The sequence below is a fragment of the Oncorhynchus gorbuscha genome, linkage group LG06 (genome assembly GCF_021184085.1).
Source record: "Oncorhynchus gorbuscha isolate QuinsamMale2020 ecotype Even-year linkage group LG06, OgorEven_v1.0, whole genome shotgun sequence".
In the NCBI taxonomy this organism is placed as follows: Eukaryota; Metazoa; Chordata; class Actinopteri; order Salmoniformes; family Salmonidae; genus Oncorhynchus; species Oncorhynchus gorbuscha.
This window is the reverse complement of record NC_060178.1, coordinates 42,792,786-42,819,285: the sequence shown is the minus strand read 5'-3', so window position 1 is coordinate 42,819,285 and position 26,500 is coordinate 42,792,786. Positions and strand designations below refer to the sequence as shown.

General features: G+C 41.6%; 1 protein-coding gene across 2 annotated transcripts in view; it reads right to left on the bottom strand.

Moving 5' to 3' along the window:
* Window positions 1-26,500, bottom strand: part of LOC124037998 (serine/threonine-protein kinase Nek7-like) — a 150,884-nt gene that overhangs the window by 40,495 nt on the left and 83,889 nt on the right. For both annotated transcript variants that reach the window (XM_046353338.1, XM_046353339.1), the window contains exons 3-7: window positions 25,903-26,043; window positions 6,264-6,326; window positions 3,435-3,545; window positions 1,412-1,520; window positions 1,217-1,324 (exon numbers count right to left, since the gene is read on the bottom strand). In XM_046353338.1, the coding sequence (XP_046209294.1) occupies window positions 1,217-1,324; window positions 1,412-1,520; window positions 3,435-3,545; window positions 6,264-6,326; window positions 25,903-26,043 (532 nt within the window). The remainder of the gene's footprint in view (window positions 1-1,216; window positions 1,325-1,411; window positions 1,521-3,434; window positions 3,546-6,263; window positions 6,327-25,902; window positions 26,044-26,500) is intronic.

Genomic DNA, 26,500 nt, shown 5'->3' with positions numbered 1-26,500 from the left:
CTAGAGTGGCACAATCCCCACAACAACACATCACGTGCCAGTCGGCCACTGTTTTACAGCAGTCAGAGCTGTGGATCGGCAGTATTTTAAGTATTTAAGTTTAAAAAACTTTCATGTATTACTTAAATAGTTTTTTTGTGGCATCTTTACTTTACTATTTATATTTTTGACAACATTTACTCCACTACATACGTAAAGAAAATAATGTACTTTTTACTCCATACATTTTCCCTGACACCCAAAAGTACTCGTTACATTTTGAATGCTGAACAGGAGAGGAAAATTCTCCAATTCCCCCACTTATCAAGAGAACATCCCTGCTCATCCCTACTGCCTCTGATTTGGCGGACTCACTCACAAATGCTTCATTTGTAAATTATGTCTGTGAGTTGGAGTGTGCCCCTGACTCTCTTTAAATTACATTTAATTTTGATACTTAAGTATATTTAAAATCAAATACTTGAAAACTTTTACTCAAGTAGCATTTTACTGGGTGAATTTCACCCTTACTTGAGTCATTTTCTGTTTAGGCTTCTTTACTTTTACTCAAGTATTGGGTAATATTTTCACCACTATGTATCCGGCAGCAGAGGCGAGGTGTGTTTCAGACAGGTTCGCCCAGATAAAAGTTCAGAAGTCAGAGGTCAAGGCAACAGGAAGTGACAAACTGGCAATTGAAGAGGTGACAGCCCCTAAGCTGCCATAAGAAGGCCTAAACCCCCAGCTTTATAACACACAAATGGTTCTGGGCTGCACCAGCTAATGAAACACATCCCCCCCTTACTGTGTGGGTGTGTGCATGTGTATGTTTGGTTTTACTATCATTGTGGGGACCATAAGTCCTCACAAGGATAGTAAAACCATGAAAATTGGACTAGTTGGCTTCATTTTGCTGGTCCCCACAAGGAAAAAGGCTATTTTAGGCTTAGAGGTTAGGTTTAGGGTTAGCGTTACAATTAGGTATAGGGGTTAGGTTTATGGTTAGAAGTTACGGTTTGGGTTAAGGTTAGGTTTAGGAGTTAGGATTTAAGAATGGAATGGAAATCTATTGTTTGGTCCTCACAAGGATAGTCAAACAAAAGTGTGTGTGTGTGTGTGTGTGTGTGTGTGTGTGTGTGTGTGTGTGTGTGTGTGTGTGTGTGTGTGTGTGTGTGTGTGTGTGTGTGTGTGTGTGTGTGTGTGTGTGTGTGTGTGTGTGTGTGTGTGTGTGTCTTACCTAAAGAATGGGCAGCGGTGGTTTTAGAGCTGAAGAATCGTCCTAGTCCCAGGTCTCCCAGCTTCACCACTCCTGTGGCTGTTATGAACACATTAGCTGGCTTTATATCTGTAGAGAGGACAGGGTAGATAGTTCAAGTTGAAGTTACAAGTGTGCGCATGTGTGCGTGCATGTGCATGTGTGTGTGTGTAGTACCTCTGTGCATGACCCGTCGGGAGTGCATGTGTTCCAGCGCACTGCACAGCTGGACAAAGTACTTCCACACTGTCCTCTCTGGAATTAACCTCCGCTGCTTCTTGAAGTGCTGCATAGATACACACAGCACAACAATGTCAGACAACATACACAAGCTTAACATACACAACTTACTAGCTAAGCCCCTCGAGTCCCTCTGTATGTATTTGACTCCATCGTTAATATGATGCAGACCTCTCTTTTTGCCTCTCTCGCTACCCTCTCCCTGACCTCTCTCTTTCCCTTCGCTCTGCCTCTCTCTGTCCCTTTTTCCTTCTACCCCCCCCCCCCTCCTCCCTCCCTCCTCTCGCTCACTCTTTCTTTCTCATACCGAGCCCTTTCTCATTTTCATTATGCTGCGATGGAAAGCACATGAGTTCTCAGAACCAGAGAAAAGGCATTTTGGGGTTATGTTCAAAACACTCACATCTGGTATATAGCTCCTACATATATATGTAAACCAGTCACACACAAACTACACAACACACAATTCCCACAACCCAAACCCCCTCACCCTCCCAGCAGCTCCTAGCGGTCGATGATGACTTCATTCTGTTTCAGAGGTCACAGAAACAGTCACCGTGCGACAGGATTACCGGAAATCAATGGCACGAGCGATGGGACAAAGTTTATGCAAACTAGCAGCGAGGGCAGCGTAATCGGGTGAGAAATGGACTGGCGAGCTAGCTTTGTTGCTGTGCTGGATGGGATACTGATTGGCAAAAAACTAGCAAAATGGAGCGCAGAGAGAGAGTGACGGAACGGAAAAGATAGCGAGAAACAGAGAGAGGAAATGGGAACAATAGTTGAGAAAGAGAGAGTGAACAGGAATGATAGCAAGAAAGTGTGTGTGCACGTGCATCTGTCAGTGTGTGTGTGTGTGTGTGTGTGTGTGTGTGTGTGTGTGTGTGTGTGTGTGTGTGTGTGTGTGTGTGTGTGTGTGTGTGTGTGTGTGTGTGTGTGTGTGTGTGCACTTGCGTCTGTCCCAGCGTGCGTCCCATGTGTGTGCGCTTGCGTAGGTGCACGTGTGTGAAATAGAGAGACCTTGGCCCACATCCAAACAAAGGCAGCATGGTGGGCCATTCTTCCCCTTGCCCCACATTAGCATATCAGAGAAGTGTTTGATGTCAACGGGGAAGCAGAAGAAAGCCTTCCATGCCTTCCACTGCAAAAACTGCACATGCAATATTCTGTAAGTGCATGCAAATCAAGTACCATTTGATTTTATTAGAATCCTGAGATGGTCAGGGCAAGTGCCAGGAAGAGGAAGGGAGAGAAGGGGGGGCACCACAGTGTAAGAATGGTGTATTTACTTCATATCGCGGCAGGGCAGTGAAGGGGGAGCGAGGAGGTTTGTAGTCATGATACCAACCTCTGGACTGGCACAGTTTAATTAGGAAAACAAATTATTTGAAGAGAGGGCAGGAGCGAAGGAAGACCTGTGTGTGTGGGTCCGTGTGTGTCAGTACGTGTCTGTGCCCGGGTGTGTGTAGTCTGCCATGTGGTATCTCTCACAGGCAGTGCTAATCGTGCTGTCCTAATTTGCAGTGTGAGACAGCATTGGATGGTTGGACATTGAGCGCTGCAGTAGATGAGTGCTAAGGGCTTGTTGAGATGCTCAGATACACCCTGGCTAGGCATCATTTATACATGGAGAGGCTGCTCTGCACTGTGTTTTTACATACATAACATACCACTAATTTGACACTGGCATGAGTGAAGAATGTGAATACTATGGTTCTGGTGGAGAGTTGTCCTGTATGAGAGATTACAGCAGGCAAACACATTTGACATAAGAGTGAAGCAAAAGTGGATCACTATGGCGGCCTACTGTTTATGATCACCGGAGTGGACCATCACTATAGTGGATCGCCAGTAGATCAGCACCAGAGATCATCACTTCAGCGGGTCAACAGGGTAGTAGATCACCAGGGTGGATTGCAGTGAGGAAGGTTGACCTGTGTGGGAGCATCAAATATCTTACCTTGATCATCCGGGAGAGGTCACCAGCATCGGCCAGCTCCAACACAATGTTCAGCTCATTCTCCTCAATAAATGATGCATGGTACTTGATCACGTTTGGGTGGTTCAGTTGCTGTACGAGAGAGAGAAACAGAGAGAGAGATGGTGAGAGAGGGAAAGAGAGAGAGGGGGGAAAAATAGAGAAATAGCGAGAGAGAGCGCGGGAGAATAGATGAGGGAACAATGACTGTTTAACTGGCTCCCAGGGCTTGTAAAGCTTTGTGAAATCAACACATATTTTGTCCCAAGTCTCCAACCAATGACCCCTTCTTACACAGATATAATATACCACACAATGTGACAACGAGTATGTTGAAGTGTTGAAACCCTTTCAAATAACCATTATCAGGTGCCCCTGTGATGTGTAATGTTGTCGGTCATTTGGCTGGCCACGCCGGTGTAGAAACCGCGTAGTTGAATGAGAAGGCTATGGCTTCGTCCTGTGTGTGTGACAGAGCAGTGTGACATGTCAACAACAACCATTGTCTGATTACAACAGGCTGCTGTTCCACACAGCTCTCAACACGCCGCTGGCAGAGAAATAAATAGATCTAGAAAACCCTCTCATTTTCTCAACAGATTACTTCCTGTTGATCGGTCAATAAGTGACTAACCACATCAGGTGCAGTCAGACAGAGAGAGGGGAGGGAGAGAGCGAGAGAGAGCTACAGTAGACGTGTTGTGTGTCAGGGGTTGTGATGTGAGCAGCGAAAGCGGGGCCCAGGCATGCGGTATGACACTGCTCCGACGTGATTAAAGAAATGTTCACTCTGTGGACTGATCCACAGGAGAAGCAACGTATACATACTGTACACACACACATACAAACAAACACTGCAGCAGACATATTTTTGGATCAGGGTTGCAGCTCTGTGATGCGTCATTTCAGAGCAAGAGAAACATCTGTGTGCTCCCCCCATCCCATCTCTCTCCTTCCCCTACTCACACTGACCCGTGAGGACCCTGGCCATGCTAAGAGATATGACTGTAGATGCTGGCTCCCCAGCTCCAGGCCTGGACAGCTACAGGGTGTGTGTGCAGGCAGGGCCAGGCTTCTGTCCAGTTAGTTCAGGTTAAATGAGGTTAATGTGAGCAGGCTTCAGGACTGCCCGTGAAACAGAATGGAGTAATTGAATCTGAGCCGGACACTGGGACTGGGCTGGGGGTGTACTGCATCTCATCTCACAGAACTCACGTAAGGTTAGGATGGACATAAACTACAACACAAAGGCTGAGAGATGGACAGAGAAATGTGAGAGTGAGCGAGTAACATTGTGCTTCGGCATAATGTGTCAATACGTCAATATGTCATGCCAATGAAGCAAATTTAAATGGAGTCTAAGAGTATAGACAGTCATTCATCAATGTATATACAGTATATGCTTTTTAGCAGACGCCTTTATACAAAGCGACTTACAGTCATGCGTGCATATATTTTCCGTATGGGTGGCCCCGGGAATCAAACCCATAACCCTGGTGGTACAGGCTCTACCAACTGAGCCATACAGGACAACAGGATCATCTAGCCTACACTTTACAAAGCATATGAACAGATAGAGAGACAGAGGACCGTGAGCATGCATGCCAGCATGTGTGTGTGTGTCAGGCCCATGGCAGTGTGCATCTCATTACTCTGATTTGGCCGTGTGTCGTGTTGTCCTGTCTACTGGGGTAGAAGGATGGATAGATGGAAGGAAGGCTGGATTCCCCCTGTTCACAATCTGGCCTTGTTAGCCCTGCCCAGTACACACACACACACACACACACACACACACACACACACACACACACACACACACACACACACACACACACACACACACACACACACACACACACACACACACACACACACACACACACACACACACACACACACACACACACACACACACACACACACACACACACACACACACACACTTGGAATTAACCACCACAACCATTTGCACACACAGAAGAGACAGAGCAGAGGAAGCAGACACACTCAAGGAGGAGGGATAAAGAGAGGTGTGAGGGAGAGAGAGGGGGAGGGATGGAGTGACATATCTTGTGCATCAGCCTCCTGAGCCCTAGAATGGAGGAGAGGGGGAAATGGAGGGAGGGGAAAAAGAGGGGGCATGTGGCTAAGCCTGGCATAACACCAGTCTCCTCTGTGGTTGGCTAATGCAGACCTCATCAAATCAAAATCAAATCAAATTTTATTGGTCACATACACGTTTAGCAGATGTTATTGCGGGTGTTGCAAAATGCTTGGTGTGTATGGAGGTGTGCATGGAGGTGTGCTAGGTGTGCATGGAAGAGAGAGTAACGTGTTATGAACAGAATTAGCAACAACCTGGGGAACACACACACCTCTGATCACCGAGACAGAGGGAGTTATTCAACCTGTCATTAATTTGTTCGTTAGCTTTTGAGACCAGAGACAAGCAAAGCATGTTTAAGGTAGTTTGATCAATGAAAACACTTCATTTAAAGAAGAAAGACAAAAGAAAGAGTGGGAGGGGGGGGGACAAAACATCAAAAGACACACAAGGGAGTCTGCTAAATTTCCATGGCGATCCACTATTGCCCCCCTTCTAAACAATACTGAGAGAGAAAGAAAAAAAAATGTTTTGGGCATTAAAAAAAATAAAAAAATAAAAAGAGTCAATGTAAGCCTGGAGTCACACACACACACACACACAAAAGAGGGAGGCACACACACAGCACAGAGAAAGACACACAAACACACTCGCATGCAGGCGTCTGGTACAGATCAATTGTTTTCTCGCTCGCTCTGGTTCTTTACCTTTAGGAGATCTATTTCTTTGATGCAATCTTGCCGAGCTTTGGCATCCATCAAGTCGAATATCTATCAAGAGATCAAAAGGAGAGATTGTTGCAGCATGTTCAAGGAAAGGAGAAAGAGAGAGAAGGAAAAAACACTAATAGAATGACAACAAAACATCATGGCTGCTGATGCTATATGTAATGACACACACACACACACACACACACACACACACACACACACACACACACACACACACACACACACACACACACACACACACACACACACACACACACACACACACACACACACCTCTCAGCAGCAGTCAGTGATGCTCTCAGCCACAATAATAACGCATCACCCCATTTCTTCATTCATAAACATTTAAACTATCCTATGAGAGTACAATTACCATAATGCTAATTTGACCTATAGCTACAGTACACTACCTTTCACAACTGTGGCTGTTGAACAAGTTGAGGAGACTGAAGGACTTGGTGTTTCCTTAGATTGTAAACAGTCCCAGTCAAAACATATAGATTTAATGGTCTGTCTGTAATAAAGAAATGCTCTGCTTTTTGACACCACACTCCACAAAGCGGGGCGGCAGGTAGCCTAGTGGTTAGAGTGTTGGACTAGCAACCGAAAGGTTGCAAGATCGAATCCCAGAGCTAACAAGGTAAAAAAGCATGTTCTGCCCCTGAACAAGGCAGTTAACCCACTATTCCTAGGCTGTCATTGAAAATAAGAGTTTGTTGTTAACGGACTTGCCTAGTTAAATAAAAAATAACCATTTTAAAAAGCAAGTCCTTGTCTTGATTCATTTCCAGTCATATGGTCAAATGCTGCAAAGAAAGACCTAGTTAAGCTGCAGCTGGCCCAGAATAGAGCGGCACGTTTTGCTCTTCCTTGTAATCAGAGGGCTATGATTAATACTATGTGTGCAGTCTCTTTTGGCGAAGAGTTGAGGAAAGACTGACTGCGTCACTTCTTGTTTTTATAAGAAACATTAATGTGTTGGAAATTCCAAATTGCTTGCATCATCAACTTACCCCACCAGACATGCCACCAGGGGTCTTTTCAAAGTCCAGAACAAATTCAAGAAAACAGTGTTATACAGAACCATGAGTGCATGGAACTCCCTTCCACCTCATATAGAGCTATTGAACAGCAAACCTGGTTTCAAAAAACAAATAAAGCAACACCTCACTGCACGCCTTTCCCCCATGTGACCTACTTGTTGTGTGTATGTACTGACATGTATGTGTAACTGATTGAGGCACACACACACACATTTTTAAATGTATGTACATTGTAAAGTATTTTGTCTGCAATGTATTTTTCGTTATGTGTCGGACCCCAGTAAGACTAGCTCTCGCCATTGGCGTCGGCTAATGGGGATCCTAATAAATCTCATCAAAACCTACTTCGAGTGACATAGGCTAACCTGGGATTTACACTAGAAATTGTTAACCTCTCTATCTCTCTCTTCTAGGCCTGCATCCAGTCTTCCTCATCTCTTCCTGGTGTGTGTGGCGTGTGGAGTGCGTCAGTGTGAGTGAGAAAGTATGTCAGACGAAGTGACATGTGAAGTAGAGAGGGAGAGGAAAGGAGTGGAGGAAGGAGAACGTTGGCCTGCTGAGCTAGAGACACCTGCCTCAGCACATGCTGTAAACCACCCCTGCTACTCTCCTCTCACTTGTAAACTAGTATGTCTAATTATTACCATAAAATATTAATTAATCAATTCATTAATTAATCTAAGGACTTATATATATAAGTATATATATTATATATATATATATATAAAAAAAAATATATATATATAAAAATATATATATATAAAAATATATATATATAAAAAAAATATATATAAAAAAAAATATATATAAAAAATATATATATAAAAAATATATATATATATATATAATAAATAAAAAAATATATATATATATATATAATAAATAAATATATATATATATACAAAAACTTTTTTTATTATAAAAAAAATCTTGGGGCACAAGCCCGTTATTGGACAAAAATGGTATTTCAAGAAGACCTGACTTACAAGCTATCGTAAAAATAACAATAACACAAGACAAAAATGTAAATCATAGTAAACAGTTGATTTATCAGAAGGTATGAATCGTTTGAGAATCAAATAGAGCCCACTTTGTAACAGAATAATTAGACAACACAATTTATTTATACAAGCTACATTCAATTACACTAATAACAATATTTACAAAACAATGGCCATGATCAAGGAAAGGTAGGAAATAGAATGAAAGATAACAAGTGAAGACTTCGAGAACATATGAATATTGAAGGAAAGTTATACTCTAGCCTGTAATCAAAGTCTATTGTGGCCTCTTGGTGAGAACAAAAGGGGAAGGCTGTGTGTCCTTGTTCTTTTTCTTTTTCTTGTTCTCTGGATTGTGCTCCTTGTGGTGCTCCTTCTTGAGTTGTGTTCCTGTTTGCGCTGTCTGATGGCTCTCTTCTCGATGTTGCAGAGGTAATGATCTGGAGTTGCTTCTCTTTTCCTTGAAGAAGGTTAGCTTATGTGTACGGTTCAGGCTTCACTAGATCTTCAAGTCTTTTTTGTTTGATTTAACTAGGCAAGTCAGTTATGAACAGATTCTTATTTACAATGGCGGCCTACACCGGCCAAACACGGACGACGCTAGGCCAATTGTGCACCGACCTATGGGAGAACCAATCACGGCCGGATACAGCCTGGATGTCTTAAGTCCTCACTGAGACTGCTTGTACTTGGCCTCTTCAGTCACAATTAGAAATGTACTAAATTGCAGGTATTCTGTCCTGAAAAGTTACTTTCCCTGTCTTATCAGTTACCATTTCTTGCTAAATGGAGGTTCTTCTTCCCTCCTTTGAGAAGCTGTTGAGCCCAAAACAGAACTCATCAAGAGGGGCCACAATGGCTTGTGGGTCTGCATATCCACATGCATACACCCCCTATAATCTCCTGCAATTCTACATATTTTGACATGGGGTGGAGACAAATGTTCGCAGTTTTTAATATGATAATTGATTACCAATGGGCCAACGGTCGGTAATTCGACCATGCTTACTACAAGTTTAGATAGCTGGCAAATCAAACTAAAAATATTATGCTGGAATTGGCTAATTGAGGGACTTGCTGATGAACAACTACATTTCAGAATTGCACTTTGTGCATCTATTATACTAACTCTCAACAGTAAATTGACACGCCGACTGAATCCCCCCCAAACAAATGAAAACACAATAATTTGAAAAATATATATATTGGTCCGCGGGTCTACAGTTGCCCATCCCTGTCTTACAGAGCGAGAAAGTCCAAGGAGGCTATAATTGTTCAGCATATGATTTATGATTTGTATTCGGATCCCCATTAGCTGCTGAAGAAGGGTCCACACAAAACACGGAACATGACAAAATACAGAACACTAACGGACAGGTCCCGCAACACAGATCTAAACTTAGAACACCACGACCAAAAGAACAATACAACTATTTAAAACAATAACAATAAAAATACAACTGAAGGGCTCCCAAGCAGCGCAGCGGTCTATAGCACTACGAATACAGGCTGCATCACATCAGGCCGTGAGTGGAAGTCCTATAGGGCGGCACACAATTGGCCCAGTGTCGTTTTGCCTTGCAAAAGTATTCATCCCCATCTGTGATTTTCCTATTTTGTTGCAGTACAACCTGTAATTTAAATGGATTTTTATTTGAATTTCATGTAAATGGACATAGTCAAAATAGTCCGAATTGGCAAGGTGAAATGGAAAAAAATTACTTGTTTCAAAAAAATGTAGGGGGAAAAAATGGAAAAGTGGTGTGCGCATATATATTCACCCCCTTCGCTATGAAGCCCCTAAATAAGATTTGGTGCAACCAATTACCTTCAGAAATCACATTAGTAGTTAAATAAAGTCCACATGTGTGCAATCTAAGCGTCACAAGATCTGTCACATGATCTCAGTATATATACACCTGTTCTGAAAGGCCCCAGAGTCTGCAACACCATTAACCAAGGGGCACCACCAAGCAAGCGGCACCATGAAGACCAAGGAGCTCTCCAAACAGGTCAGAGACAAAATTGTGGATAAGTACAGATCAGGGTTGGGTTAAAAAAATATATCAGAAACTTTGAACATCCTACGGAGCGCCATTACATCCATTATTAAAAAATAGAAAGAATATGGCACCACAACAAACCTGCCAAGAGAGAGCCACCTACCAAAACTCATGGACCAGTCAATGAAGGCATTAATCAGAGGCAACTAAGAGATCAAAGATAACCCTGAAGCAGAGCAGAGATTGGAGTATCTGTTCATGACACCACTTTAAGCCATACACTCCACAAAGCTGGTCTTTACCGAAGAAAGGCCAGAAAAAAGCCATTGCTTAAAGAAAAAAATAAGCAAACACAGCATGTGGCAGACTCCCCAAACATATGGAAGGAGGCACTCTGGTCAGATGAGACTAAAATTGAGCTTTTTGGCCATCAAGTAAAACGCTACGTCTGGCACAAACTCAACACCTCTCATCACCCCGAGAACACCATCCCCACAGTGAAGCATGGTGGTGGCAGCATCATGCTGTGGGGATGTTTTTCATTGGCAGGGACTGGGAAACTGGTCAGAAATGAAGAAATTATGGATGGCGCTAAATACAGGGAAATTCCTGAGGGAAACCGGTTTCAGTCTTCCAGAGATTTGAGACTGGGACAGAGGTTCACCTTCCAGCAGGCCAATGACCCTAAGCATACTGATTAAGCAACACTCGAGTGGTTCATTGGGAAACATTTAAATGTATTGGAATGGCCTAGTCAAAGCCCAGTGCCAAGCTTATAGAGACATACCCCAAGAGACTTGTAGCTGTAATTTCTGCAACAGGTGGCTCTACAGAGTATTTACTTTTGGGGGGGGGGGGGGTTGTTGTTACGCACGCTCAAGTTTTTTTTTTTTCTTATTTCTTGTTTGTTTCACAATAAAAAATATTTGGCATCTTCAAAGTCATAGGCATGTTGTGTTAATCAAATGATACAAACTCCCCAAAAATCTATTTTAATTCCAGGTTGTAAGGCAAGAAATTTGTAAAAATGCCAAAGGGGGGTGAATACATTCGCAAGCCACTGTGGTCACTATATTATGGTCAATATATCCAATGGGTGTGGATACAGCTTTAGAACAAAGTTCTGCAGAATTAGTAATATGATATGATCAACACACTTGGATGATGTAGTTCCTGTACTGTTTGTAAACACTCTGGTTGGTTGATTGATTGATAACCTGAGCCAGATTAGAGGCACTGGTTACAGTAGGAAGCTTCTGCTTGAGTGGACAGCTTGGTCACCTATAAAACAGGCCCCTCTTAACATCACACACATCAAGAATTTCACACATATTATCCCGATCATGACTGTTAGCAACTGTTGTCCAATAGCACCACCCAAAAGGAGAAGCTTTTGATGAGGCAGGTGAATCAGCAACCACAACACTACAATAACATTAAATATGAGATCCTCTCTAACCTTTACAGGAATATGACTCTGGACATGTGCAACAACACCTCCTCCATAGGCATTTCTGTGTATGTTACATCCCTGTATTACTACTGCTATATAAAATTAATTATCTAAGTGAGTCTCAGAGATAGGCAGTATATGAATGTTATCTTAGTAAGTTATTGATTTCTTGAACTTTATTTCTAAGGCTACATATATTTATATGGGCTATCTATTCTTAGCACTTTTCTGGGTAGCTTGTAAGACATAATATGGAGGAAAAAACTAGGGCTGTCCCCGAAAAAGAAAAAAATCTTGGTCGACCGAAAGTTGTCTGTTCTTTCAACCAAACGAGTGGTCAACATTTTTTTTACTTGTATTTTTCCATATATAGACACACCCTATGTGTTTCAATAAAATGAACTACATTAATTAAGCTGGTCTGATGCTTTAAGCTTAGCATTTGATGAAATAAGACAAATGTCTCAGGAGGGTGCCAGGGATCTAGATAACCAGAACAAAAAAACCTTAACCTGACCCAACTATTTTCCTCCCGCTCGTGCTGACTGCCGCAGATTCCGCCATTACTCTCCTGAAGTTGCCGGCAACCTTTCTCATGTGGAATGCCAATTTATCTTTCCAATCCTACCAATCTGCATGCCAGTTATGGTTTTCATATGCACAGTATGGTGAAACAATTTAATTTAATTTATAATAATGTCTTCATGTCTCAATCAGTCATGTTTGTAAGTCGCTCTGGATAAGAGCGGCTGCTAAATGACTTAAATGTAAATGTAATGTGGTTAATAAAAATTGATAAATCTAAAAAAATTATTTTATTGCCAACTATGTAAAAAATAGCCTACATAAAAGCAAACAAATAAAAACATTGTAGTCTGCAGGTAGAAAATATCCTGATAAAAATAAATATCCCCCCCCCCAAAAAAAGAAATCACACTCACTACTATAGGCCTACTTCTATTCGTGCGAGTTCTTACTCAACATTAACAGGAGAGCTCCAAACAAAAGACAAATGACTAAATGGACAAAACTAAAAGATGGAATGAAATGAACCTAAACTTGTTTCTCACAAGTGTAGCATAGGTTGTGCACTCTGCAAACAATGTATCCACTCCGGCAATGATAACAGGAAGACTGCAATAATAATACTGAACACATTAACCTCTTATGGCTGCAGGGGCAGTATTGAGTAGCTTGGATGAAAGGTGCCCAGAGGTGCCCAGAGTAAACAGCCTGTTCCTCAGGCCCAGTTGCTAATATATGCACATTATTGTTAGTATTGGATAGAAAACACACTAAAGTTCCTAAAACTGTTCGAATGATGTCTGTGAGTATAACAGAATTCATATGGCAGGCAAAAACCTGAGAAGAAATCCGAACAGGAAGTGGGAAATCTGAGGTTGGTCGATTTTCAACCCAGCCCCTATTGAATACACAGTGGGATAATGGTTATATTGCACTTCCTAAGGCTTCCAACCATTTTTAGAAACTTGAATGAGGCTTCTACTGTATTGTGGGGCCAGATGAGAGCTCTTTGAGTCAGTGGTCTGGCAGAGAACCAGGTCCTGGTCATGCGCATTTCACATTATAGCGACCTGCGTTCCATGGCTTTCTACAGACAATGGAATTCTCCAGTTGGAACGTTATTGAAGATTTATGATAAAAACATCCTAAAGATTGATTCTGTACTTAGTTTGACACGTTTCTTCTACCTGTAATATAACTTTTTGAAGTTTTCGTTGGACCAGCACGAGCGTTTGGATTTGTGTACTAAACACGCTAACAAAAGTAGCTACGAAACAAACATTTGTGGAAATTGGATTCCTGGGAGTGCATTCTGATGAAGATCAAAGGTAAGGGAATATTTATAATGTTATTTCTGTTGACTCCAACATGGAGGATAATTATAGATTTTTTTCTGAGCGCAGTCTCAGATTATTGCATGGTTTGCTTTTTCCGTAAATTTTGTAAAAAATCTGACACAGCAGTTGCATTAAGGAGAGATATATCTATATTTCCATGTCTAACAATTGTATTTATTGACATTTATAATGCGTATTTATGTAAAATGATGTGGCTATCTGCAATATCACCGGATGTTTTTGGAACTACTGAACGTAATGCACCAATGTATACTTAGATTTTTTTATATAAATATGAACTTTATCAAACAAAACAGATGTATTGTGTAACATGAAGTCCTATGAGTGTCATTTGATGAAGATAATCAAAGGTCAGTGATTTATTTTATCTCTATTTGTGCTTTTTGTGACTCCTCTCTTTGGCTGGAAAAATGGCAGAATTTTTCTGTGATTTGGTGGTGACCTAACAATCGTTTGTGGTGCTTTCGCTGTAAAGCCTATTTGAAATCGGGCACTGTGGTTGGATTAACAACAAGATTATACATTTACATTACATTTAAGTCATTTAGCAGACGCTCTTATCCAGAGCGACTTACAAATTGGTGCATTCACCTTATGACATCCAGTAGAACAGTCACTTTACAATAGTGCATCTAAATCTTAAAGGGGGGGTGAGAAGGATTACTTATCCTATCCTAGTAATTATCTTTAAAACGGTATAAGATACATGTATGTTTGAGGAATTTTAATTATGAGATTCTGTTGTTTTGAATTTGGTGCCCTGCACTTTCACTGGCCGTTGTCATATCGATCCCGTTAACGGAATTGCAGCCTTAAGAAGTTTTTAACCCCCCTGAGCACGGAACCCGCTAGCGGGCTGAAATTCCACGACATACGGTGATCGCTACATAAATAGTCATATTAAACATTCATGAAAATACAAGTGTCTCACATGTATTGAAAGCCTAGAATCTTGCTAATCCAACTACGTTGTCAGATTTAAAAAAGGATTTACTGCGACAAAACACGATGCGATTATCTGAGCATAGAGCCCCATAAAAAACAAACATTTCAACAAGCACAGGTGTAACGAAAACACAAACTGCATTAAAATAAGTGGTTTACCTTTGACGATCTTCATCAGTTTGCAATCCCAATGCTCAATGTTACACAATGAATGATCTTTTGTTTGATAAAAATCCGTTTTTGTAGCCTAACACAACATTTTGTGAACCGCGTGTGTCGCGAATTCCTTCTCATTCCATTTGACGACACATTCCAAGTAAATAACCCACACAGAACTTTTCCAGTCATGTTTGGTCTCACTGCAATCAACTGGTTTGTTTGTAACAAAATCAAACGTGATGGGCCATTTCGCGGGATGTATTGACTGAGAGAAACCGATTTGAAGACAACAAGTCATGACATTGTGCACCAATGATTTGCCCACTGTTTCGTTGATTGACTGTCTTAACCCAATGACCACTTATAGTCTTGAAATCTAGCTGGGTAGATAGCCAATGAGCTGAGGAATACTGCAATATACAATGGTTATGTGTTGCAAGACCAACCCATGTAGGAAACTCCTGCGTAAAGATGGTCATTCGCCATTGAACAGTCATACTGGAAGGAGCCAAGCTTGTGGCGCACAGCCCTTTTTCGGTAACGAGCATAATCAGCTGTTTATATATTGAACATCATGGAGAATAAGTCAGGGAAAGCTCAATCTAAGACTACATATACGAATGTAGACAAAAATTAGAGGAAATTGATCGTGACAGTGAAACAGATCTTCTTTTGGAAGAAGATTCAGCTAGCGACCATAGTTTTGACTCCAAAATGGAAGCATATGTTTTGAACGGCGAGGACATCGTTTTGGACTGGTAATTTCTTCTAAATGCTAATGCAGTTGTTTGAAATTAATAATATAAAATATTCTTTGTGATTTTTAAAAACATTTTATGTGCAATATATAAAAATGTAATGAAATGTGTAAAGTACACATTGTCTATGCGTTGTGGGTGGGGGTGTTTGTATGTATGTGAACGACCGTGAGCCTGTGTGTGTGTGTGTGTGTGTGTGTGTGTGTGTGTGTGTGTGTGTGTGTGTGTGTGTGTGTGTGTGTGTGTGTGTGTGTGTGTGTGTGTGTGTGTGTGTGTGTGTGTGTGTGTGTGTATTATATAGAATGGAGTAGAATGTAACAGCAAACCCACACATCGTAACACAGCGACCATGCTTCCTCCTCTCAGTCTACATATTATGGATTAGAGGGAGCATGGTTGATATGCGTGTGTGCCGCTCCATCCCACCCTCACATGAAATAGCCTATTTGAGGTTGTTGAGGAGAGGGCAGGCCCACTACAATGGCCAGAGTGAAATGGAACAGCACTTTATGTTCCCTGTACTCTATATATCTATTTATTATACCTGTTGATACAGGGCTCATATGTGAAACTATTCTAACTGAACATTTTCTTTCACAGTGAGACTGACTCCGAATGGAAGCCCCCAGTGCCAAGGTGTCTATCCCCCACTGAAGCTGGTTCATCCAGCCGGACACCTGTTGTCTCCGGCTCCACACCTCCCGGGCCATCTAGAGGTGTGAAGGCACTGACAAAGAAGCGGAGGAGGGGAAGTGTGCCACCTGCTAACGAAGGGACAGAAGGGCGTTGGCACACTGTCCTAGAAGATGATGTGGAGCCACCTCAACCAACATTTAGGCTGAAAAGGGAGCCAGGACCTCAAGTGAGTATGACATCAACTTACAGCCCCCTTCAGCTTTTTCAGCTGTTTTTGACCCAATCCGTTTTCGAGTCGCTCGTGTCTAACTCGAATAAGTATGGGGAGAAGAAGCAAGCAGGCAAAAAGGTAGCATGGAAGCCCATATCCATGTCAGACTTTTTCTGCTACCTTTCACTGGTCATCTACATGGGGCTGGTGAAGCTGAAAAGCCTGAGGGACTACTGGAAAACATCATCTCTCTACCAACTGCCTTTCCCCATGACTGTTATGTCTTGCAAAAGGTTTCTGGTTATTTCACAGACGCTTCATATCAGTGACCCAAAGGATGACCGTGCTTCTACACCTGCATTGCTTGCTGTTTGGGGTTTTAGGCTGGGGCAATATAAATAGATTTGATAGAGGACTGAGGGTCTTCCGAATATTGAATATATATACACACACACACACATTTACAAAATAACATGAGTAACTATTTACACACTTTCAATATCCGGAAGACCCTCAGTCCTCTATCAAATCTATTTATATAGCCCCAGCCTAAAACCCCAATATATATATATATATATATATTCCACCATAATTTGCAAATAAATTCATTAAAAATCCTACAATGTGATTTTCAGGATTTTCTTTCTCATTTTGTCTGTCATAGTTGACGTGTACCTATGATGAAAAGTACAGGCCTCTCATCTTTTTAAGTGGGAGAACTTGCACAATTGGTGGCTGACTAAATACTTTTTGCCCCACTGTATATATATATATATATTTTCACATTTTTTTCCCTCAATTTTGGGGGGGAGGTGTGTTAGAATACCATTTTGGTATTTTGTATATAGTTATTTGTTTCAAAATGTATACATTTGGGCTACTTGTGTGGGACAGCTGGGTGACCTCATGATAAATGTCATGTAGCACACTCATTTTGGAAGTTATCATTCTGAAACTTTGCACAAGTACTGATGCCCGCTTATATTTTTCACTGAAATTGTCCTATCATCCTATCTGAATGTTTGTTTTATCTTGTTCATTTTAAAGATACAAAAAATAAAACTTTTTTTCCCATTGTTTATTCTAAACCAGATTTATTGTGTGTTATTCTCCTACATTCATATATATGCATATCCTTGGTTCTGTGCCTGAGCTACAGGCTGTTAGATATGGGTATGTCTTCAGGCGGAAATTGCACAAACATTGTAGATTAAAAATTATAGGAATTAACTGCAAATGTACTACTGGTGATCTATGAAATGGGAATTAATATACACTAACAATCAAATGCAAACCATTCACAAAATTAAGTTACGTAACAATGAAAGTGCACACATTTTCGGGAGAGAGTGCATTATGTAGAGAGAAGTGCATTATGCATCTGGGCAATCCGACGTCTGCATTTTGGCCATGCAGCATTTACGGTGATACGGCCTCAGCAGAAGTCAGGGCATTCATACTCTAAATGATTGAGTGCAGAGCTGTTGTCAAGTGAGTGAGTTTGTTTTCTACAGGATGTACCACCCCCACATCCCGTCAACTAATCATGTCAATGCAGAGCTATACAGAGCTCTCCGCATTGTTACAAAATTTGGGAGGCGCATGGCGATGTGTTATGGAGCTCGATTTGGCATCTGCATGCCTCTGGAGGCTCTGCAATTCCGTCATACCCTGCATATTTTGCCTCAGACCACATTTTCGGTTCAAGCATAAATTGGCTCTTAGTCTCGGCCTCCACAATGAATTAGTTCACTGAGATGGTCGCAAGTTTAAATACAACTTTGCCAAATACATTTAAACTACATTTTTCACAATTCCGGACATTTTATCCTAGTAAAAATTCCCTGTCTAGGTCAGTTAGGATCACCACTTGATTTTAACAATGTGAAAGGTCAGAATAATAGTAGAGAGAATTATTTATTTCAGCTTTTATTACTTTCATCACATTCCAAGTGGGTCAGAAGTTTACATACGCTCAATTAGTATTTGTTAGCACTGCTTGATTGCAAAAGGGTTTTCTAATGATCAATTAATTAGCCTTTTAAAATGATAAACTTGGATTAGCTAACACAACGTGCCATTGGAACACAGGAGTGACAGTTGCTGATAATGGGCTTCTGTACGCCTATGTAGATATTCCATTGAAAAAAAATCTGCCGTTTCCAGCTACAATAGTCATTTATGACATTAACAACGTCTGCACTGTATTTCTGATCAGTTTGGTGTTATTTTAAATGGACAAAAAATGTGATTTTCTTTGAAAAACAAGGAAATTTCTTAGTGACCCCAAACTTTTGAAATGTAGTGCATATATTTATATTCGTTACTGCTTGACTAAAACAATATCGGTCGACAAACAGCCTAACAACCAAACAATTAACCAGTTGACTCATTGGGGTCAGTCCTAAAAAACAACAACATTAAATTAAAAACCTTGTTTGGCTAATAGTCAGTCAATCAGGCACTTGTGAGTGTCAGCTGGTATGTGTGTGATGTTGGGCTTAAGCTACTGACCCGGAAGCTTGGCTTGCTCACTCCTCCCAGGCTTGTGGTTGGGAGGGTAGACAATAAGCCAGTCGTAGCGGATGTAAGCAATGTTCCCACGCTCTCTGGCAGCTTTCATAGCTGGAATAAGTTGTTTCCGCTGCTGGCGCACAGCCTCACATAAGTCCTCATTGTGGAAGATGTTGGTTCCTCTCAAGTTCTTGGCTCTCTCCAGAACAGCCATCTTGTCATTGAACCTTAGCAACTTGACCACTATCAGCCTGCGTCTTTTACCTGGGCTGGTTTTAAGTTTTATAGACCTGCGCTCCACCTCAATCTTTCCATGATCGATCTGCATCTTTTCACAGCGAAATTTTTCTCACTTTCTCCTCAGACTCATGTGTAGACTCTGGTATGCCAACCACAGCCATGTTATTCCTCCTGGATTGTTCCTCCAGATAATCCATTTTCCCAGTCACTGTTAATAATGATACACAGACAGTGTTGATGTCATCTCGTGTGGACCACAGGAAAAGGCGGGCCGAACAGGCTCCAATTAATATCAACGGGGATGTAGTGGAGCGGCTTGAGAGTTTAAAGTTCCTTGGTGTCCACATTACCAATAAACTATCATGGACCAAACACACCAAGATAGTCGTGAAGAGGGCATGACGACACCTTTTCCCCCTCAGGAGACTGAAGAGAAAAAAAAATCAACTTTCCAGAAATAAGTCTCTCACTGTTGCCGCTTGTTAAAGACCCTCCTCAGCCCCCTGCTGTGCCCTGGACACCATATGTGAATTAATTGCCCCCCATTTATCGTCAAAGGTGTTAGGTGACCTAAACTGGGATATGTTTAACACCCCGGCCATCCTACAATCTAAGCTAGATGCCCTCAATATCACACAAATGAGCAAGGAACCTACCAGGTACAACCCTAAATCCGTAAACACTGGCACCCTCATATCATCCTGACCAACCTACCCTCTAAATACACCTCTGCTGTCTTCAACCAGCGATCACTGCCTGCATTCGTGGTCAAACAACTACCCTCATCACTGTCAAACGCTCCCTAAAACACTTCCGCGAGCAGGCTTTTCTAATTGACCATGCCCGGGTATCCTGGAAGGATATTGACCCCATTCCGTCAGTAGAGGATACCTGGTTATTCTATTAAAGTGTTTTCCGCACCCTCTTAAATAAGCATGCCTCATTCAAAAAAATGTAGAACTAAGAACAGATATATCCCTTGGTTCACTCCAGACTTGACTGCCCTTGACCAGCACAAAAACATACTGTGGCATACTGCATTAGCATCGAAAAACCCCCGACATATGCAACTTTTCAGGGAAGTTAGGAACCAATATACACAGGCAGTTAGGAAAGCAAAGGCTAGCTTTTTCAAACAGGAATTTGCATCCTGTAGCACAAACTCCCAAAAGTTTTGGGACACTGTAAAGTCCATGGAGAATAAGAGCACCTCCTCCCAGCTGACCACTGCACTGAGGCTCGGAATAACACACTACCGATAAATCTACGATAATCGATCATTTCAATAAACATTTTTCTACGGCTGGTCATGCTTTCCACCTGGCTACTCCTACCTCAGTCAACAGCTCTGCACCCCCTACAGCAACTTGCCTAAGCCTCCGCCATTTCTCCTTCACCTAAATCCAGATAGCGGATGTTCTGAGAGCTGCAAAATCTGACCACCAACAAATAGGCTGGGCTAGACAATCTGGACCCTCTTTCTAAAATGATCCGCCACAATTGTTGCAACCCTTATTACTAGCCTGTTCAACTTCTCTTTCGTATCATCTGAGATCCCTAAAGATTGGAAAGCTCTTCAAATGGGGAGAAACTCTTAGTCCTATATCTATCCTACCCCGCCTTTCTAAAGTTTTCGAAAGCAAAGTTAACAAAACAGATCACTGACCATTTCGAATCCCACCATAACTTCGCCGCTATGCAATCTGGTTTCCGAGCTGGTCATGGGTGACCCTCAGCCATGCTCAAGGTCCTAAACGATATCATAACCGCCATCGATAAAATAAAATAGTGTGCAGCCATCTTCATCGACCTGGCCAAGGCTTGACTCTGTCAATCAACATATTCTTATCTAAAATGACTGCCTCGCCTGGTTCACCAACTACTTCTCAGATAGAGTTCAGTGTGTCAAATCGGAGGGCCCGTTGTCCGGACCTCTGGCAGTCTCTATGGGGTTGCCACAGGGTTCAATTCTCGGGCCGACTCTTTTCTCTGTATATGCTAATGCCATGATGTCGCTCTTGCTGCTGGTGATTCTCTGATCCACCTCCACACAGATGACACCATCCTGTATACTTCTGGCTCTTCTTTGGACATGGTGTTAACAAACCTCCAGATGAGCTTCAATGCCATACAACACTCCTTCCGTGGCTTCCAACTGCTCATAAATGCAAGTAAAACTAAATGCTCTTCAACCGATCGCTGCCTGCACCCGCCGGCCCATCTTGCATCACCACTCTGGATGGTTCGACTTATGTGGACAACTACAAAAACCTAGGTGTCTGGTTAGAGTGTAAACTCTCCTTAACGACTCACATTAAGCATCTCCAATCCAAAATTAAATCTAGAATCGGCTTCCTATTTTGCAACAAAGCATCCTTCCCTCATGCTGTCAAACATACCCTTGTAAAACTGACTATCCTACCGATTTTTGACTTGTGATGTCATTTTCAAAATAGCCTCCAACACTCTACTCAGCAAATTGGATGTAGTCTATCACAATGCCATCCGTTTTGTCACCGAAGCCCCAAATACTACCCACCACTGCAACCTGTATGCTCTCGTTGGCTGGCCCTCGCTAGCTGGCCCTCGCTACATATTCATTGCCAAACCCACTGGCTCCAGGTAATCTACAAGTCTTTGCTAGGTAAAGCCCCACCTTATCTCAGCTCACTGGTCACCATAGCAGCACCCACCCGTAGCACGCGCTCCAGCAGGTATATTTCACTGGTCATCCCCAAAGCCAATTCCTCCTTAGGCCACCTTTCCTTCCAGTTATCTGCTGCCAATGACTGGAATGAATTGCAAAAATTACTGAAGCTGGAGTCTTATATCTCCCTCACCAACTTTAAGCATCAGCTGTCAGAGCAGCTTACCGATCATTTCAGCTGTACACAGCCCATCTGTAAAGAGCCCACCCAACTACCTCATCCCCATATTGTTACTTGTTTTTTTGCTCCTTTGCACCCAATCTCTACTTGCACATTCATCTTCTGCACATCTATCACTCCAGTGTTAATTGCTAAATGGTAATTATTTCGCCACTATGGCCTATTTATTTCCTTACCTCCCTAATATTCATATATTTGCACACTATGCATATAGACTTTCTATTGTGTTATTGACTGTACGTTTGTTTATCCCATGTGTAACTCTGTTGTTTGTGTCGCACTGCTTTGCTTTATCTTGGCCAGGTCGCAGTTGTAAATGAGAACTTGTTCTCAACAGGACTACCTGGTTAAATAAAAGGTGGAAAAAATAAATAAGTAAAAGATTTGTCATGGGTCCCCAGATCCTCAAAAAGTTCTACAGCTGAACAATCGAGAGCGTCCTGACCGGTTGCATCACCGGCTCGTATGGAAACTGCTCGGCATCTGACCGTTAGGCGCTACAGAGGGTAGTGTGTATGGCCCAGTGCATCACTGGGGCCAAGCTTCCTGCCATCCAGGACCTATATACTAGGCGGTGTCAGAGGAAGGCCCAAACAATTGTCAAAGACTCCAGTCACCCAAGTCAATGACTGTTCTTCCCTCACCTGCACGGCAAGCGGTTCGGGAACGCCAAGTCTAGGACAAAAAGGCTCCTTAAACAGCTTCTACCCCCAAGACTGCTGGACACCTAATCAAATGGCCACCTGGACTATTTACATCAACACCCCCCCTTTGTTTTTACACTGCTGCTACTCACTGTTAACCATCTATGCATAGTCACCTCACCCCTACCTACATGTACAAATGACCTTGACGAACCTGTATATAGCCTCATTTTTGTATTTTATTATGTTACTTTTTCATTATTATTTTTTTACTATCGTTAATGTAGCAAATATTTTCTTAACTCTTTCTTGAAATGCATTGTTGGTTAAGGGATGGTAAGTAAGCATTTCACGATAAGGTCTTATACCCGTTGTATTCGGCTCATGTGACAAATAAAATTTGATTTGATAGCTAGCTGTGCTGTGTACAGCACTTTGAGATATCAGCTGATGTACGAAGGGCTATATAAATAAATTTGATTTGATTTGATATTGATAATCACAAGCATGGTTCTCGGTAAAGTGAACCCATTGACATACTCATCTTGTGATGTTGCTGAGACGAGGAGGTAAATTGTTGTGGGTTGACTAGCTAAAGACAGAGCTGTGTCTGTGAACACACACACAACGTGAATCAGCATACAGAGGAATTCTATATTTTTAGAGCCATAATGCACCTTAAAAAAATAGAAATGTGTGTTCAATTTACTTCAGGTGACATGTTGGTGGAAACTACTGTATGTGTCACTAGAGTGTGGCAAGCACTCCCATGTTATAAAGGAATAATCCGAAGACACTAGTTTCCTACTTTCTGAGCCAACCTTCTACAGTCTATAGAGGGATTCTGTAAATGAAGACTGTCACACCACCACCAGACATGAACACTGACAGTTGAATCTAGTTAGACAAGTCGGTCTTCCAGCACTCTGTTTAACACATACACATATTAATAAAGCATTTCAATAATGCAGTAAGCTCAAATAAAGACACAGTTAAATATTAAATACAGAGATAGTAGAGAGTAGTGTTGTCAAGACACAAACATTTTACTAACAATATAATACCAGGCCAAGTATCACGATAACCAAGTAGTATTGTTTGTTCACAATGCCTGGAGTAGAAGGAGAAATGTACTGTTTGTGTAGTGTGGCTAGATGGTATCTGTACTTTCAATGATTATTGTATGCCTATAATTTGTAAAAATGTTATTTTGTTTTGAGTACAAGGAAAATGGTATGTATTTAGTAGTGTCTTGAAAGCTCATATGGGCTGGGCACCGGTAGGTGTACGACACTTAAATAAATCATATCCATCAAAATCACAAAATATTGTGATACAATTCAGAGCGGCCAAGTGTCCTTGTCCTGTTCCCTACCCAGAACACTTGTTCCCGTTTTATAAATGTAATGCGCATGTGCTATGCAAAAATACTGTAACTGATATTCACAATTCAACTCAATACAACACATATTGAATTAACTTCACACTGTTCACTGTAAAATAGAATAATGCATAGAAAGGCTGATTTTCTCATATTTGCAGAGGCTGTGATTTGGCTGGAGGAATGAATATACATGCATTATGGTCTGCATGTCATTGTGGCAGTAAGGTGAACACTGAAATCCTCTTTACTCTTCAGTTAACAGAGAAGAATCTCCCTCCCTCAAAAACTTCTCCCAACTTTAAAAGGATTAGGCACCAAACAGAATTTAAGGAACACCAGAAAGAGGTCGATTTTTATATATATATATATATATATATATATATATATATATATATATATATATATATATATATATATATATATATATATATAGTTTAGGCTTACATTAGGCTTATATAAATCCTACCTTTGAAGGACATCTCATGAGTAGCAGACCATTTTACTTTACTCGAGTCAATCTAATTTGCCTAGAGCTAATGTCAAGTTAATAGGTTGTTAGCTAGCTCGGTAACATGAATGAACAACAGGATTAGTTTTAAATGGCCTGCGACATGGTTTGTGAAATTTGATTTTAAAAAGACAATCGTACAGGGAGAAAAAAAAAGGGAACTCTGGTAATATGGGTCATATTTTTCTAACCTTCTGGGCTAGACACGCTTTTCTTCTGGGCTAGACACGCTTTTCTTCTGGGCTAGACACGCTTTTCTTCTGGGCTAGACACGCTTTTCTTCTGGGCTAGACACGCTTTTCTTCTGGGCTAGACACGCCGTTTTCTTTGCTGTAAAAGCTGCAAACACGCCTGTCGTGAAGTTCATTCCATTTTCCTCTGACGAGCGAACTTGCAATTGCAAAGCCTACTCAGACTGGCCTGTGCTCTTGGTTATACCAGGCGATGAACTGATACAATGCATCAACTTTGCTCGCTCTGCACACTGCTCTAATGTAAAACATGTACAAATGTAACAACAGAAGACATCAGGGTCTGCAACCCCGCTCTCCATCATGGCTAAATTATATTTAAAACATTTATGGAGGAATAGATGCAATGGAAGAGCGGACGGAGAGACATGCAGGTGAGTGATGGCTGGAAAGAGATACTATACGTGAGATACGCATGAAAGTGAAGTGGACATTATTGGACCGGTATATTGTGTATACACTACTATAGAGTAATGATCGCAAAGCAGGATGAACTACAAAAGTGTATATCCTAAAGAAAATGTGTGTGTGCTTGTCTTAAAGTATTTGTGGTTGTAGAATAAGTCACAGTAGTGTTAATGACTGCAGTCGTAACGGTAGTGACTGGTTATAGTTGAAAAAGTAGGTAGATGGAAATATTGATCGATTGAGTGATTGATTAGATAGACTGAAAGTTAGTTTGGTGCCTCTAGTTCAAGAGTTACCACTACTGTTGGTGGATTCTTTTTATGCTAATCATTTTATGGCCACAACATTCTTCAAGCAGTTAAAGCACTAGGGTGAGCGGAAGAAGGCAAATTATAATAATATGAGTATGTGCCATTTCTAGAGTGGTCTTGCTTTCAGCAAGTACACTAATACATTTGATAAGTTAGTCAGCTAACTTTGACAAACATGCAGATATAGATGTCGATTTGAGTCGATTATACAATCTCAATTTCAAATCAATCTTTCTATGAACTAGAAAATATTAAGTAGTTTGGGAATATGTAGGACAATTGGTGACATCAAACCCCTGAAACGTGTCCTTGGGTATCTTGAAAGGTGGGGGAAATATTATGGCGTGTGCGCGCGCGTGCGTGAGGCTCTCTCACCTGAACCTTCTTGAGGGCCATGGAGGTGTTGTCCATCAGGTACCTGGCCCGGTACACCTCACTGAACTGGCCCCGCCCAATCTTCTTCTCAATCAGGAAGTTCGCCAGAGAGTTGTGGCCCATGTCCGGCTGAAGCGGCTTCTGCAAGGACGACACAGACAACACACAGTCACACACGTAGGCCTACACCCCTGATGCCTTCCCTTGCAGTTATGATTAGAGTTTTACAGCATGTTGAACATGGAATGGTTTACAATAGATTGTGTGATAAAGCAGAATCCATCTCATCTCATCTCCTAGTTTTTCTGCTGAACATGGCATTTCCTGTCCAGAAAAACAACATTGAACTTAGTGATTATTTATGCATATTTACAGTTAAAGGGATAATTCAGGATTTGCCAATGAGGCCCTTTATCTACTTCCCCCAGAGCATTTCTATGTCTCTGCGTGCAGAGATGGAAGTTGCTAACTAGCGTTAGCACAATGACTGGAGGTCTATGGGTAACTGCTAGCAGCTTTTGCCTACCTGATATATACTGAACAAAAATATAAACGCAGCATGTAAAGTGCTGATCACATGTATCATGAGCTGGAATAA